Here is a 16664-nt window from a genome sequence, read left to right as displayed (position 1 = left end):
ACAAATACAGAAGTCTTGGAGCAGGCCAAACCAGTGACAGTGAACTCAGGATTTTCAGGCTGTTGAATACAATGTGATAGCAAAGGCTGTTTTTGAAAACCCGACACTTCTTCCACATTTTGTTGTGAGTGGAAAAGGAGTAATGTGTTCAAAATCAGCTGAAAATCAGCTGAAGAAGGTGCAGAGTGAGCCCGTTTGATCCTTTTGGGGAATGGAGGTTTCCCCTCATAACTTTGCAAACTGATTCAGTGCCTATTTCATATCTTCTCTGTTTAATTTTTCTTTTATTTTACTTGGTATTAACACACTATCAAGTTGCCCCACTACAAGTCCTGATTGTACAGCTGCTTCACACATGAACTCCTGTAGAAATCAATGGGAGTTCTGCACCCAAAGAGCCTGCAGAATTGGGCCTATAGTGAAGATTAAAACTCATATCAAGTTTTAGGCTGTGTATTGCAGGAGCCTATAGCTTCAGTACACAGCACTTCTGCCAAAACTCACTTATTTATCTCTGTAGATATTTGTTACTCTCATCTTTGTGCTACTTGAGATTTATTAGGCAGATGTTATTATCTGGTTTGCATCTTATTTTATTAAGGACTGGAAAGAAGCCTGGATTGTGGTTGAGTAAATTGAATTTTAGCAGCAGAATACCTTGATCAATTTGTGTAAGTAATAAGGGACAAACACACACAAGTAAGGAAAGAGTTAAGGCTGCTACTCTGTTTTCACTGAGAACACTTGGTCAAAATACAGCAGGTCTCTCGTTTTGGCATATTATGTTCCACACATATTGTAATCCTCGAGTACCTGGGAACAATGGACATGGAGCCTTGATCTCAAAGGCACTCATGAAACTAGTGCAAAAGCTGATTTAAAACCAGAACTGGAATCTTACATCTAGTGAAATCAAACTCTTAATCTTTTTTGCTTCATCCAGCATCCAGTCCCATGCCCTTTTTAGGATGAACAAATATTTCACTCACAAAAGGAATCAGAGCTGAAAATGGAGAAAGCTGTCCACAGTTTGTGCTTGCAGAGTATGCTGTAGAAAAGAATCGAGTATCTCCCCAAACTGCTATACATTTGCCAGACGATACTCTGTTGTACTATATATGGTAATAAGGGATTTCCAAACAGCATCTCTTTGTCTGATTGCTCCAAAAGCTAGAGATAATACAAGCTTCTGATGCATAATAGGTTTCCGAGTGGTAGCCATATTAGTCTGTATCAGCAAATGAAGAAGTGGGTTTTAGGCCACAAAAGCTTGTGCCCAAATAAATGTATTCGTCTCTAAGGTGCCACAAGGACTCCTCGTCGTTTTTGCTGATGCATAATAGAGACTTTATACTTCAGAGTAACAGCCGTGTTAGTCTGTATTCGCAAAAAGAAAAGGAGTACTTGTGGCACCTTAGAGACTAACCAATTTATTTGAGTATAAGCTTTCGTGAGCTACAGCTCACTTCATCCGATGAAGTGAGCTGTAGCTCACGAAAGCTTATACTCAAATAAATTGGTTAGTCTCTAAGGTGCCACAAGTACTCCTTTTCTTTATACTTCTGGACGTCTGGAACAAACACTGGGTGGCTCAATTGTCTATCTTTAGAGCTGGCTGTTGGCTGCTTGTGTGGTATAACAAGACATCACTAACACCTCTGTTAGGTGGTTTCTTCTTCCTTTCATTTTTTCCCTTTTAAATTTCATCTCAGACACTCCATAATTATCCTTATAGTACGAAGCACCATGCAGTGCTGAAGATAAACAGGAAGATGGGACAACACAACCCCAATAAACATTCTAGCTCAGCTTAAAAAAAATTGTTTCTTTTGGTGAACCAGTTCTCTCTCAAGGTTGTCTCACTACCAAGAGTGGCCAGTGTGTCTGACCAGGTTAAGAAAGACAAGGTGGGTGAGAGTGTCTTTTATTGGACCAGGTTCTGTTGGTGAGAGAGACAAGCTTTTGAGCTACACAAACTCTTCTTCAGGTCTGGGCAAGGTACTTAGACTGTCACAGCTAAATACAAGATGAAACAAATTGTTTAAGTCATTAACACATTCTAAGAGGTCATTCAAGGTGAAGTGGCCCATAAACATCTCTGCAGTCATAGGACAAAAAAGGGGGTTTAGGGGGTTACAAATCATTGTAAATCTGTAAGCCACTGACCCCTGCTTTTTCATCCTGTGACTGCAGAGGTGTTAACTGGCCACTTCACTTTGAATGCTCCCTTAAAATATGTTAACTACTACTACTTAGAGTATGTGCAACGTGCCTCCTCTGGCACATGACCAGGATTCATCACCGAATTTGGTCTGCTGTTTGGATCATTAGCTGCCCAGACCCAGGCCAGGTACTGACTTGGAGCACAACATGAATGCTGATCCATGCTCCCCTGTTAATTACTTATGCTAAACAAACTGTTCCACCTTGTATTTAGTTGTGACACACGGAGTACCTTTTCCAGTAAGAACTCTGTGTAGCTTGAAAGCTTGTCTCTCTCATCAACAGAAATTGGTCCAGTAAAAGATATTCCCTCACCCATCTAGTCTCTCTAATATTCTGGGACCAACACGGCCACAACAACACTGCAAACAGGTTAAGAAAGACAGCCTCTTCAGCGCAGCCTAGTGGCTATATATTCCAATGGCACAGTTCATCAGAGGAAAACCTAGTGTGGCAATGATTGCTTTGCCCAAGATGAACCAAAATATCCACAAATAACTATGGTTACTTGCTTGTTCCAAATACCATGCCTAATAAAGCTGTTACTGAAGCATGAGCTAAGGGCTCAAACCTTTCTCTTCAAGGACTTGTTGGTGCTTTTTCTATATTCTCTTCAGGAAGGACTGTGGTTTTTGTGTCAGACTAAGACATCCGTTTATAGACTGTCCTCCAAAGACTTTGTTTCACACTATATGTTGATTGTATAGTGTAGGCGTGGGCTTTTTTATGTTGGAGGGATTGTTGTGGTCTTGCCACAGGGAGCATGTTCTGGCATTGTCTGGTGGGTCACAATTCCCAGCAAAACTTATGAAGTGTGATATTAGGTATATTGGGTGTTATGCTGGCTCTTTCTGGGAAGGGAACTTCCTTCGGGTCTCATCAAGAGTCAAAATATTAACTTAGTCTTTTATCGCCGGAAAAAACCTTCTTATTGCAGGAAAACCAGCCCCTTCTGAAAATAGCCATGCATCTGTGCAATGTAAAAATGTGACTTCTAGACACTTAATGGAACATTTTTGGTTAGCTCTAAAGCAAAATAAATGGGTTTCACATTAAGCGAAGCAGCACAGTTAGATTTCCAAAGGGGTCTCCTTGTATGTAAGAACTGAGTCTTCATTTTTGCTTCTCTTTACTCTGAAAATAGCCTTTTCTTGTTGGTGTTCAAATTTGCCAATAAGTCTGTGTTGCTAAAATACGAAACGGCAATATATGCTGAACCTGATGACTTCCACCTCTGCTCAGTTACGTTATTCATTTAGCGGTAAACTTGGTTGCTGACTTGCAGAAAATTGTCTGCTTAGGATCATCCCACATGAGCAATCCCTCACTGTATTTCAGCCTAGCAAAGTTTGTGGGCTGCTTATTAAAAAGGACTAGTGTATGGCCATATGTTCTAATTGCCTGACCTCAGAGTATGGATCTTCTGCAGTTGTGTGCTTATGGAAACAAAATGGCTTGACTTTATTAAAGATCATATCATTAACTACATTGAATGTTATTCTGGAGTGACAGTTGAACGCTAATGACTTTCTGTGAATGAGGTATCTGTACAATAAAATTCCAAGATTGTCGCTCTGTCTGTGTGTGTCACTTTGAAGCTTGGAATGTCTGAGTCAGTGTGAGGTGATGGAAACAGGTATAAGCATGGCAAGTCTCTCATCCTTACTCAGATAGATTCCTTTCACAACAGTAAAGGTTTGTTAATTTTATTTGTTTATAGTCTGTTAATTTTGTTGCAATTAACATGACGTGAAATCACACTTTATTCAGCCATCTACCTATCATCCCTTTCCAAGGTGTCTTGTAACTGTCCAGAAACATGCTGCATGCAGTGTTGTAGCTGTGTGGGTCCCAGGATATAAGAGAGACAAGGTGGATCACATAATCTCTTTTATTGGACCAGCTTCCGTTAGTGAGGGAGAGGAGCTTTCCACCTTATATGTAAGCTTATGTGCTGAATACACTTGAGACAGTGAGGGGCTCTTACCGTCAATTGGCAAAGGGTTCATTGTCATGTAACAGCAACTCCTATCAGACCTGAAAACTCACTGCACCTAAAGCATTTACTGTCATGGCATTTATCTATAAAGAATGTTATGTAAGGTATCATATGAAAACAATGATATTCATGACCAATGTATTAGAAGTGAAATGTATGTTTTAACACTATAGGAGAAATTATGGCTATTTCCTGATATTATGCTTTAAGTTAAGTCTGTAACCAAAGAAAAAAACTGGTTTTCTTCCAGCCAGGAGGGGAAGATATTTATCTCCCCCTGTCTCTGATGTAAATTAAGCAGGTTTAGCCAAAGACAATGGGGATTATATTTGCATACCGAGGCAATAGGAAAAGCAAATTAACTGAAGATCAACATAGACAGCTTGACATCTACACCCCAAAGAACAAACAGTGTGGGGGAGAGACTTTGTCAGGAGTTATGCTTCAAAGGATACATTTCAAAGGTGAACTGGCTTGTAAGAAGAGTGGCAAAAGACATTATGTTTATCCTTATTCTGAGGAAACCTCTTGTAGGGTGTAGGTGACTCTTGAAAATCTGGCTCCTGGTATAACTGAATACTAGCAAGCACTCCAGGAAAAGTTTTAGGTGAGAGACTGTTTTCGATAAGATTAACTTGCTAAAGTTAAGTTCTCTTCTTGTAGAAGCATGTTATATTTTTTGTTTTATTTGTAACCACATCTGTTTCTATTAGCTTTGCTTAATATCACTTAATTCTCTGTTCTTTGTCAATAAACTTTATTCTTTGTTTTACTTGTAAGTTCTTCTCAGTGTTGTAATACTAAAGTGTGAATTCTCAGGTGAGCTACTTGGTAATTTCTGTGAGCATCCAGTGACGGGCTGGATATTGCAGAGAAATGCTCTTTCAGGAGGTTTGGGGACTAGGGTGCATAAAGTGTCACCAGCTAGACTTAGGCCTGTGCTACACGGGGGGCGGTGGGGGTGGGGGTGGGTGGGTTCGAACTAAGATACGCAACTTAGTCGAAGTATCTTAGTTCCACTTACCTGGCCGTCTTCACGGCGGCGAGTCGACCGTGGCGGCTCCCCTGTTGACTCCATTTACTCCTCCTGCCGAGGTGGAGTACAGGTGTCGATTTGGGGATCGATTTATCATGTCTAGACAAGACGCGATAAAATCGATCCCTGATAGATCGATCACTACCCGATGATCCGGCGGGTAGTGAAGACATAGTCATAGTAAAAGTTGGCAGCGCTTTGGAGGAGATTGTTTGGTCGTGGGTTCTAGCCCACAGAAGATTATGCCCAAATACATTTGTTAGTCTCTAAGGTGCCACAAAGACTCCTCCTTGTTTTTGCTGATACAGACTAACACGGCTACCACTCTGAAACCTGTCTGTTTCTTTAGTTCCAACAAGTCTCTTGCTAAGGCAGAGGGGTAACAAGGTCACCCATAGTTCTGGGCTCCCTGAGAAACTGTACAATACCAGTGACTCAGCCTGGTCTTGACTGTTTTCTCACTCCATTATGTGTATATTTGATAATATGAATTGTTGTTTAAGGGCTTAAATACACCCTAGATCTCATTCTCAGATCAAATCCTGCTCCCTTTTTAAACCTTTGTTTAATGAACTGTTGGTTATTGCTTGGATACAAGCAATCAATGGACCATAATTAAGTCACCTGAATGTTATAACTTTCAGGGTCTGATCCAAAGTTCATGGAAACAATGAAAGGTTTCCACTATCTTCCATGAGATTTGGATCACGTCCTTTAAAGAACACACATTACATTTCATATAGTAGCAAAGTCGTTCTCTGACACTGGTCCTCTCTGAAAGGAAGAGAGGAAATTCTCTGCCCACATTGGTCTGTCTATGGAAACAACACCTTACCTATAGCTATGATTACAGATGATGTTTACTCTGCATTGCTCTTGATAATTAAGGTTACAGCACAAAAAGATTTTAAAAATACCCCAAGAAACAACTTTCTTATAAAATGTATTGAGTGGGTTTATGCTTTCAGTGAAATATAAGTAGATCTGGACTTCGCTTCTGCTCAGAACTGTAGCTGCTGAAAGTTGGAAGATGCGGAGGGAGTAGGCAGCCAGGCTGGAAAAGAAATGGAAATAGCCCATCTAGACAAGACAGTTTCATGGCATGAATCAAAATTTTGGCAGTGGGACTGAAGAGAAAAGAGCAGATTTTAGAAATATTACGGAGGAAGAAGGAACAAGTTTTGTAAGAGCCTGGATGCGAGGAGAGGAGGAAAATAAGGGAGTCAAGGTTTGGAGTTTGAGAGATGGGGAGGATGGAAAAGTTGTAAGCAGTGATTGAGGAAGTCAGGTGAGCAGCAAATGTGTATATTTAAAATAAACACATGCTCTCTACTCAGCGTATAGATTGGGAAAAGCCTGAAATAATGAAGTCTCACATGTTCTAAATGTACTGCTGTCCTCGACTGCAATTTCACGTGCATGCTGCCTACCAAATTCCTTTCCTGCTTCCTCTCCCCTTTTTAAAATGTTTTTTTGCTCTGGCTTCTGCTAGTGATTTCATGGATTTAAACTTGTTTACCATGTTCTCAGTACTTCCCGTTACTTCCTTTTTGTCCTTAGCCAGCCCACACACAATTGCCCACTGCTTCAAAGCCTCAAGGTTCACAGCCTCAGTTCCATTTCCAGTTGGAGGCTGCAGGGTGACATGTAGGCTTCCTGTACTGAGCTGTGGAAGGGGATGCTCTACATATGCAGAGCTGAGTGGTGGAGTGACAGTGCGAGTGTGGGACATCCACTTCCACACAGACTGAAAAATCATAAAATTGATTTTGTTTTTATTCACAGTAATTTGGGGAAAGCTCTTTCTCAAACTGTCTGCTGTAGAGTCTTTGTTTATTTGACATTGGCTCTTGATTGAGGGACAGTTGGTTTTGCTTATATAAATGATTCTGGTTATTTGGGAGTCTGGTATAATGGCTTGAGAATGGGACCGAGCTCCCTTGGCCCTGCTACCGGCTCCCTCTGTGGCCTGGGGACTTAACCTTGCTGTGCCTCAGGTTTTAGTTGATAATAGTGACATGCTTCACAGAGCTACTGGGCAGGTTAATGAATTGTTCACGAGCAAATATAGGGATAGAAATGGTGACACCTCCGTACCACTGTCAGGTAACTTTGTGCTGCCTGTGTTGTTTAACAGGCTGTGAAGTCAGCAGTACAGACCTTCACTGTGGGAGGAGTGAGTACATCTCAATTTAAGACCATAATTCCCTTGGCAACGGCCCCCAATGTTCAGCAGATTCAGGTACCTGGAAGCAAATTCCATTATGTCAGACTTGTTACGGCCACAACAGCCAACAGTTCAACCCAGTCAGCCAGTCAGAATCCTAGTACCAACACACAGCCTCTTCAGCAAGGTCAGTGGTGTCAATTCATACCCTATTTTATTTGTCTAATTTAGTTTATTAAGCACTAACAAATATAACCCCCCCCCCCCCCACACACACACACACACAAAGGGTAAATAACTGTCAAATGATATAAATCTGTGGCCCTGGCCAGACGCGCTAGTTTTGTACCAGGCACCTGGCTTTGAAAGGCTCTGTATCCCATTACCAACTCCAGGATGCATTTGGAAGTGCCTCTGATGTTGAACTCCTTGTTCCCTGGAGACTGGCTCCTGGGGTGCCTGATATGCTGTTGTTCCCAGGGAAGAATGTCAGCCACTCATCTGCTTGTTGGGGGATTGTTGCAAGTCTGATACCCTGTCCCTGCCTCAGTATGCCCAAATGTGAAATCTGGGCAGTACCATACATGCCACACTGGGATGTTGTGAGGATTAATTAATGTTTGCCCGGCCTGTTGAGATCCTTTGATAGACAGTGATTAGAACTGCAAAGTACCCCTTGTTTTTACCATGCATTTTCTGATGGTGGTGATGGAATGGACAGTAGCAAACAGAAGATTTCATGCCTGTTCTCCCCTGCGCATATTTACAAACCACTGCCACTGATGCCAAGAGGAGCTCTGCACACAGACTGATAAGAACTGTTGGTCTTAAATGTGTGCAGTTGGCTAGGTGGCAGTACTGAATATTTAGTAAATACATTATGTTGGCATAAATTGAAGGGGCAAGGGGAATGAGTTGGTGAGCAAAATTAGGGGAGAAAAGGCTGCCTAGAGAGTCTTGTTTAAGGGGAAAATGTAAGATCCAATTTGACCCTAAATTTAGGTTTTGTTGAAAACAAACTTTGACCAAACTTTAAGACAATTGTTTTGAACAGCTGCCAGACGTTTATTTTGAATTGGTCCCATGGATAGTATAAATTCCAATAGAAAATAAAATCCTGTAATGTTTTAGTGCAGACATTGCAGCCTAGTGCTAATACTGTGGTAAACTGAAAGTGAAATAGATTAGAGTGAAACTGACTAGTCTGTTTTCAGTTAGTTTTTGCATTTCTTTCTTTCCACTTGGACAACCAGCATAAATAGTGAAGAGTTAAACCAGTTTTAAAATTCCCTTGTTCCTTACAGTAACACTGGTTTTAAAAAAAGCTTAGGTTTTTTTGACCTACCAATATTCTCCCAGGACCTGATCCTGCCAAACACACATTTCTCTTTATGCGCTTGAGTAACCATCATTCATCGGTGCTTCTCATGTGTGTCAGTGCTTGGCTGGGGCCTAAATGAGAGAGATCTAGAGAATCAGCTGGCAATTGCTTGCAGTACTGTGTTTCCTGCAAATAACAGGTTTAGCTCTATTTTCAAAGAGCTTCTGGAAAAAATTATAATAAAATAATCACTTTATAAATTAAGTCCACTCTCAGTGCACAAGTTAAAATGTAAAAACACATAGAACAGTAAATAAAACTAAAATAAACAGGATGGAACCCAAATAAAATGTCACAAGCATAACCAAAATACATTTTAAAAAGGCAATAAACCCCACCATCTTACACACAAAAATAAGTGTTTATTCTATGTATGTGAAAGTGATAAATTGCTTCAGGATTAAATTCTAGAGACTCTTTATAAATATGCACATATAGTGTGACATGTGATATTGTTTCTTTTAACCAGCTAAGCCAGTGGTGGTGAATGCAACGCCAGTGCGGATGTCTGTCCCAATAGTACCAGCTCAGACTGTCAAACAGGTGAGTTCAACTTGAAATCCATATTGTAGTCTCATTTCAGCGGGCAAACAGATGTCAAAATTCTGACTCTGGAGGTAAAATATTATGATTTAAATTGTTCTGCATGGATTCTTATCTTTTTTTAAATGTAAATTTTGTAAATCTTTTCTGCAGCGGATAAAGAAAGATATGTTGACAATGTCATAAAGATTTCTTCTCTTTCCAGGTGGTGCCCAAACCAATCAACCCAACTTCACAGATAGTTACTACTAGTCAGCCACAACAGAGACTTATTATGCCAGCTACTCCACTGCCACAGATACAGCCAAACCTCACTAACCTCCCGCCGGGCACTGTGCTGGCGCCAGCACCCGGCACAGGAAATGTAGGCTATGCAGTTCTTCCAGCTCAATACGTCACTCAGGTATGGTGTTTGCATGGGGCAAAATGATGAAATTACAGAAGTAATTGTAGAAGGCATCCTACATTTGTGTTAATGTTCTTGATCCCTTCCTTCAGTTTAGGGCTTTGGCTTGTCCTTTGCCAAAACATAGTCAAGAATCAGAATGAAAAAGAACGGGAATTAAATCCATGATTTTAAGATGTACAGGGATTTTTGTTGGCATGCTGCGTATAATTGGTAGAGACCTTGTACAGTTCTTCCTGGAGTGGCCTGCTTTATGTAGGTAAAAAAGATCTGGTACAAGACAGTACTACATGAATGGCAGGAGGGAAATGACACTACAAGATATTTATTGTTGGTACAAAGAAGCAATGGAAGAAAGACAATAGGCCAGATTTTCTGAAGTGTCCAGCACTCACAGTTGGGGCCAGATTTTTAAAAGAGCTCCTCCTATTTTCTGGCATCTGAATGAAGTGGCCAGATTTTCAGAAGTGCTCAGCACCCAAATAGCTCATATTGTTCTCAGAAGGGGAACTGTTGGCTGCCGAGCACTTGGAAAAATGTGGCCACTTCGTCTAGATGCCTAAAATGGAGCGGTTAGAGGCTGAGCTCTCTTGAAAATCTGGCCCAGTGCAGAAAAAATAAATGTACCCTGAGAAAGCAATGAGTAAAAAAAATACAAAGACGAGCCACCTGCAGGGGATTGTGATGAGTGATGTGTGAGGAATGCTCCTGTAGTGTGTGCTTCTTAGGAGAAGGTCCTGGGTGCCTAGGTCTTGCTACTCATATTTCTTGCACCAAACTCATCGTGGCATGAAACAAGAAAGTATGCAGGTAAATGCTTAACAGTACCACAGTCAAAGGGAGTGCAAATCAGCCGTGGTTTCTTATTTTTGTTCAAGTTGATTCTGAATGGATTATGACCTTTCAGGTGGCTTCAGTGACTTGTGTGACTGCTCTGATTCATCCCTTGTAGCACAGGTGCAGTGATCAGGCACCAAGGTCCACTCTGTAAAGAAAGAAAAGAGATCTGATTAAAGGGGTGAGAACCATTTGTAACTCCAAGCTTTCACCTGGTGGGTGCAGGCATTCCTGTAGATAGATAGCTGATATACAAGCTATTGGTAAAGCATTTTAGCATCCATCTGCCTGAAAGTTATTACATAACGTTAGTAGTTTAAAAATAATGCAATCCAAAGGTTCACAGATAAAATGGACAAAAACATAATGTAAAATAGACCAGGACATTTCTGCTGAATACAGATTACCCCTTAAACTGCTTAGGTCTTGTGAGTTTGTGAAACTTTGAAACCATTCATAAACATGGATTAGGAGAGTACATGATGCATGTAGCAGTTTCAGAAATGCTTACTAAAAACTGTGTACTTCAAAGCCCGTCGTATGTTCTGTAGCTTCTACAATTTTATACATTTATACTTTGTGTTTTGTTAGCTACAGCAGTCATCATACGTATCTATAGCAAGCAACACTGGTTTTACTGGGACATCTAATATCCAGACCCAAGCAAGGCTACCATTCAATGGGTGAGTATTTTGAAAATAGTTTTAAAAGCTTGCCACAACATCTCTCCAAAATATGGTAGGTGATGTATTTAATTGGGACAGACTATCCTTGTTTGAAGAGTTTTTTAGGAAAAATTAGCAAGGCGGGGTGGGGTGGGGAGTCTGCTGTCTGTGCTATTCTTGTTCTGTGGCTAAATAAAGAACATCTGTTTTTTCTCTGGCTGTCAATCCAGCACCTTTTACCATCACTAAACTTGGTCAAAGTCAAATCTTGGTTGTTTTTTTTTCCAAATCCCATAGTAGGAGTTTGAACAGAGAGCTGGCCCATGGTTATTTATTATATGTATTGCAGTAGCACATAGGAGCCCTGGTCATGGACTTCCCCTGGAAGTTGATTGGAGCAGCTGGGGGCTGAGCACTTGTGAAAACCCAGCCATCTATGTAGATGCCTGAATATGAATTTGGGAACCTAACTTCAGGCTTTTTTTTTTTTTTTTTTTAAATCTTGGCTTAGTTCCAAGGTAACACATTGAAAGTGGAAACTTCAAATTGATATGCCTCCCCCTCCTCCCACGCCGGCTTAGAAATTCTATCCTGTTCTGCTGAGTCTGCCTTTTTCTGGAAGTCTTACGATTAAAAGGGTTTGCTGTGATTTAAAAAATACAAAACAAACAAACAAAAGTTGTCTGAGCTAATCCTGAACCCCTGCCTGACACCTCCCGCTCCAATAAATGGCTTTGTCTTCAGCTTCTGAGGGTACGTCAGGATCAGAAGGACACCACATATGGTCAGAATATAGCTGGCCAGATATGATCACTGAAAAATCCTAGCTTTCAGTGGTTGTTAAGGCTGATCTCTGACACAGAATACTCTTTTATGTTAAACTAAATGTCAGGGTTCATACGCTGCTTGCCCTTTGCTCAGGTCTCTGTCTGCTTTCCTAGGACAGTCACTTTGTCATTTCATTGTCATTTTTAATTCACACACAACTCGGATGAGGGGAGAGGCATAGTCTGAATTTATTTCTCCTCTATGGTACTGGATTTGGTTAGATTCACAACAGCGTCACAAAACCCTGCTCCGAGTGTAGATACAATCCTCATGGAGAGTGGTCTTCATTCAGGGTAATGGCTGCAGCACGCTCAGTTGCACTTTCTTCTCATGTGGTCCCCTCCTAGCTTGTCTCCTTTCTTTCTCTTCTTTAAGCATAGCGTGCAGCCAGGGTCATGGCAATCGCCTACCTCTTCCTTGATTTTTTACCTACTAATTGTATTTTGTAATCAGTGACATAGATATTTTAAAGCTCACATTGTAGGAGAAACGTCTAGTTTGGCTTATGGGATTTCAGTGGATCAACATTCTGAACTTAAAAAAAGAGAGAAGCCAATAATAAAATGGTTCTTTTTCAGAATTATGCCATCCGAACCTGCAAACCGCCCCAGGAAGCCATGCAATTGTACAAAATCGCTGTGTTTGAAATTGTAAGTGTATTTGGTTTTAAGTATTTTCTCTTTAACAAATATTTTAGTATATTGCCAAAATTAAATAGAAATATTAAAGTAACTCTAAAGTGTGAGTTCTGTATATAAAAAGGATTCCAATGTAAGGCTCTCAATTCATCCACAAATCATCCTGCCATAAGTGCATATGATACTTAATGAGACAAACTTTAGGCTGTCTATCCTAGCAATTTTCTAAGTTTCTGAATCTTGTGGTTTCACTGGTGATAGTATTATGGGAATGCTGGGGTAGATTGCCCATTGGCATTTCAACTGGATGACAGAGGTACCAGTGGTCACCTGAACCCTGTCTGCATGAAGGCTTCCACTGTTGCTACCACCACTGGAGTTGCATCCGTGGGAGACTAAGTACAATAGTCTGGTAGACAAAGCCTTAAAATGTCATTTAGTGAAAAAAGAAACTTACAAATGGAACTTTGAGGCTCCTTACATTCTGTGTGATGTCTCATAGACTTTAAAGTCAGAAGGGACCATTGTGATCGTCTAGTCTGAGCTCCTGTATATTGCAGGCCACAGAACCTCACCTACCCACTCCTGTAATGGACTCCTAACCTCTGGCTGATTTACTGAAGTCCTCAAACCCTAGTTCAAAGACTTCAAGTTGCAGAGAATTCACCATTTACACTAGTTTAAACCCACAAGTGACCCATGCCCCATTCTGCAAAGAAAGGTGAAAACCCCCAGGGCCTCTGTCAAATTCCTTTATGACCCCAAATATGGTAATCAGTTAGACCCTGAGCATGTGGGCAAGGCCCACCAGCTAGACACCTGGGAAAGAATTCACTGTGGTAACTCAGAGCCCTCCCCATCTAGTGTCCCATCTCCTGCCATTCCATTCCAATGCCTGCATCAGTATCTGGTGTAATTATGCGATAACGTTCAGTTGGAATGATGCCACACTTTCCCACATAGTACAACATCAAGATGAGGTACTGAAATTACTTTGCGGCTCCTAATCCTTGGATGACGAAGAGGGCATTCAGAGTGATTGTGCTACTGTTAGAGAAGCTGATAGCCATCTGAGTCCAAATTAGGAAATCTGTCTGGCACCTGCCAATTTTAGGTTATTTTCAATGTAATGCATGTCATGTTCATAATGTGGGCGTGAACATACTTCTGAGCTTAGAAATTTTTCATCACACTAGAACAGAACTAATCATGTATGTTTAGTTTTCCTTCAGATATCTCACAGCCTGCATGATTGTTATTTATAGAGAGCCAAATGTGTGCTAGACATGAGGTTTCCTCCTGGATATCAGCTTTCTGATTCCAAAATGTTCTGTGAAATCTAAAGGGGAGAAAAGATGCTGCTATACTTTGCATTTATATAACACTGTACAGAAATTAACTCAGGCCTTGTCCACCGCATGATTTGCTCAAGGTGCAGCCATCCGTGCCCAGACACCGGTGCAGTGTGCTGTCATCCGCTAATGTAAGCTGGCCAAGCTGCCATTTGCACCAGGGAAACTTTCCCGTTTGCACATGGGTAGTCCTAGCAGTACACCTGTGAGGCAGGTTAGGCACCTAATTCCCATAGGTTTCAATTTATTTATCAGTGAATAAGCTGACCCTTACTCTCTCTGGGCGTCAGATCCCCATTTTAAAGATGGGGGGAATATAGCACTTCCCTACCTCACAGGGATGCTGTAAAGTTTGTGAGGTACTGAGACACTACGGTAAAGGAGGTCACAGAAGTACCTAAGATACACAGCTATCCAATCAGCTCCTCCCTTAAGCACCTTTGTGATTTCTTCCTCCCACCCCAATGCGTAGGAAAAATCCCTGATGTAATCCACACAGCCATATTCCTTCAAATCTATTTAGACTCACCTCTGCTGCAAAGCCTGCAATACCCTGGCTATTGCTCATGACGAGTCAGCTGATGAGCTGTGACTGTCCCCTTCCTTCCTTTTCCTACTCCCTGACTCTTACTCCAGCCTCCATCGCTGTCATTTCTCACCCTACCCCAATCAAAAAATTAACCAGCAAAAACAACAAAACTTGCCACTACCAAAGCAGTGCCGATCCTTGGCCATTTTACTTATAGATTATACCCCCATCACTTACCTTAGTTTGGGGTCTTATGCTGTATGTCCTCCGGGCCAGAAATGGTCTCATTCATGTCTATACAGTACTTGGCCCAATGGGGTCCCAATCCCAACTGGGGCTTTTAGGAGTTACTGTAATAGAAATGTTTACTGTGGCTACTACCACAGCTAGTGTGATGCCTGCATACCATGTTTGTAAATCCCTTCTGCATCTCCTATTTCAGGTATTGTGATTGTTTTGCAAATGGTGAATTCTGCAATAACTGCAACTGTACCAATTGCTATAACAACCTGGACCATGAAAATGATAGGCAAAAAGCAATAAAGGTAAGGGTTTTTTGTTTCTCTCCTTTAAAGTTTGCAAAACACATTGTGACATGCTTTTCTATCTATTTCAATGTACACAACGCTGCTATTGAAACTGGACAGTTTGCTTCTTGTTTTACATCTCTATAGCTGGGATGAAAGTAGGCCGCCTTTTCCTGTTGGGTTGGGAGGAGAATGTGACTTACTTACTCCAGCACAGTCTTGGGTTTGTCCTTACTGCACTGGTGCTCTAGATCTTGCTCCCTGCATGAACTGTGACACACCTTTTGGATCTGCATTGATAGGCCTGCCTTGATAGAAACCCTGAAGCCTTCAAGCCCAAAATAGGGAAAGGAAAGGAAGGGGAATCAGACCGGCGGCACAGCAAAGGCTGCAACTGCAAACGATCAGGCTGTCTCAAAAACTATTGTGAATGCTATGAGGTAAGATGGGTTTCTTGCCTTGAAGAAACACATCGGCTTTTCTCCTTTCTAAATGTCACTCTTGCCCATTGCACTGTCTGTAATGAAAACTTTTAACTATTTGTAATTTCTCCAGTGCATACTAAGTGTATGAGCCAGCAATGGAGAATAAAATAATATTTAGGCCAATCATGCTTTCTTTTGTTCTTTTTAGGCAAAAATCATGTGTTCCTCAATATGTAAATGTGTTGGCTGTAAAAACTTTGAAGAAAGCCCAGAACGAAAGACTCTGATGCACTTAGCAGATGCAGCAGAAGTAAGAGTCCAGCAACAGACAGCTGCAAAGACAAAGTTATCCTCCCAGATCTCAGACCTGTTAACTAGGCCAACCCCAGCACTGACTAGTGGAGGGGGGAAGTAAGTGAACACATTCCATTTTCTTGACTTGGCTTTAACACTGGTTTATATCTTGCTACTCTACTAGGGTGGATTTTCACAAGCTAAGATTACTTCAGTCTTTGACATTTGTATTCATTCTTTAGGTTTTGTTGGCTAGTGTTATTTAATATTTGTATTCCCATAGCACTCAGAGCCTTCAATCATACTTGGGGCTCTTTTGAGCGAGGTGCTGTACAAATGCATATTACTCTCTGTCTTCAATAATAGTGAAACCTTTCTGGAATATTTAAGCCGTCTAAATTTGCAATTGAGCTAATTTCATAGTTAATTGTCTCATCCCCGAATGCATCTAAGTGCTGTTGGCTGAAAAGATGTATAGTGCATGGCTGCTGCCTAAACTATTAAAATACGTCCCTTACAGAGAAGAGAATTTATATAACAAGTTTGTCAGTCAAGATACACTGGATCATTATGACATTGAAATGAGTGCAAGTAAAATAAAATAAAAAAAAACAATTACAAGAGACTATATATATGTGTCTCTGTGGTACAGAAAAACTGATTTGTGTTACATTGTAGCATTTGAGGAACAGTAATGAAAAACCCGCACCAAAATGTATACAGAGAAGGAGACAGAGTTAAATTTACATGTGTAAACTTGAATTTGCCACACTTCTGTGTCTCCAACCATGTAACTTTAACATTCTCTTAATTC

The 16664-nt window shown here is 41.0% G+C and overlaps 1 protein-coding gene across 2 annotated transcripts in view; it reads left to right on the top strand.

Moving 5' to 3' along the window:
• The window catches only part of LIN54 (lin-54 DREAM MuvB core complex component), a 63407-nt gene that overhangs the window by 43597 nt on the left and 3146 nt on the right, over positions 1-16664 (top strand). For both annotated transcript variants that reach the window (XM_074950505.1, XM_074950504.1), the window contains exons 6-13: positions 7396-7612; positions 9276-9349; positions 9555-9752; positions 11184-11275; positions 12664-12735; positions 15047-15149; positions 15434-15571; positions 15765-15967. In XM_074950505.1, the coding sequence (XP_074806606.1) occupies positions 7396-7612; positions 9276-9349; positions 9555-9752; positions 11184-11275; positions 12664-12735; positions 15047-15149; positions 15434-15571; positions 15765-15967 (1097 nt within the window). The remainder of the gene's footprint in view (positions 1-7395; positions 7613-9275; positions 9350-9554; positions 9753-11183; positions 11276-12663; positions 12736-15046; positions 15150-15433; positions 15572-15764; positions 15968-16664) is intronic.

Source organism: Natator depressus, chromosome 4 (assembly GCF_965152275.1).
Source record: "Natator depressus isolate rNatDep1 chromosome 4, rNatDep2.hap1, whole genome shotgun sequence".
Taxonomy (NCBI): Eukaryota; Metazoa; Chordata; order Testudines; family Cheloniidae; genus Natator; species Natator depressus.
Note: the sequence above shows the minus strand (reverse complement) of the source record. Positions and strands in the feature narration are given on the sequence as shown.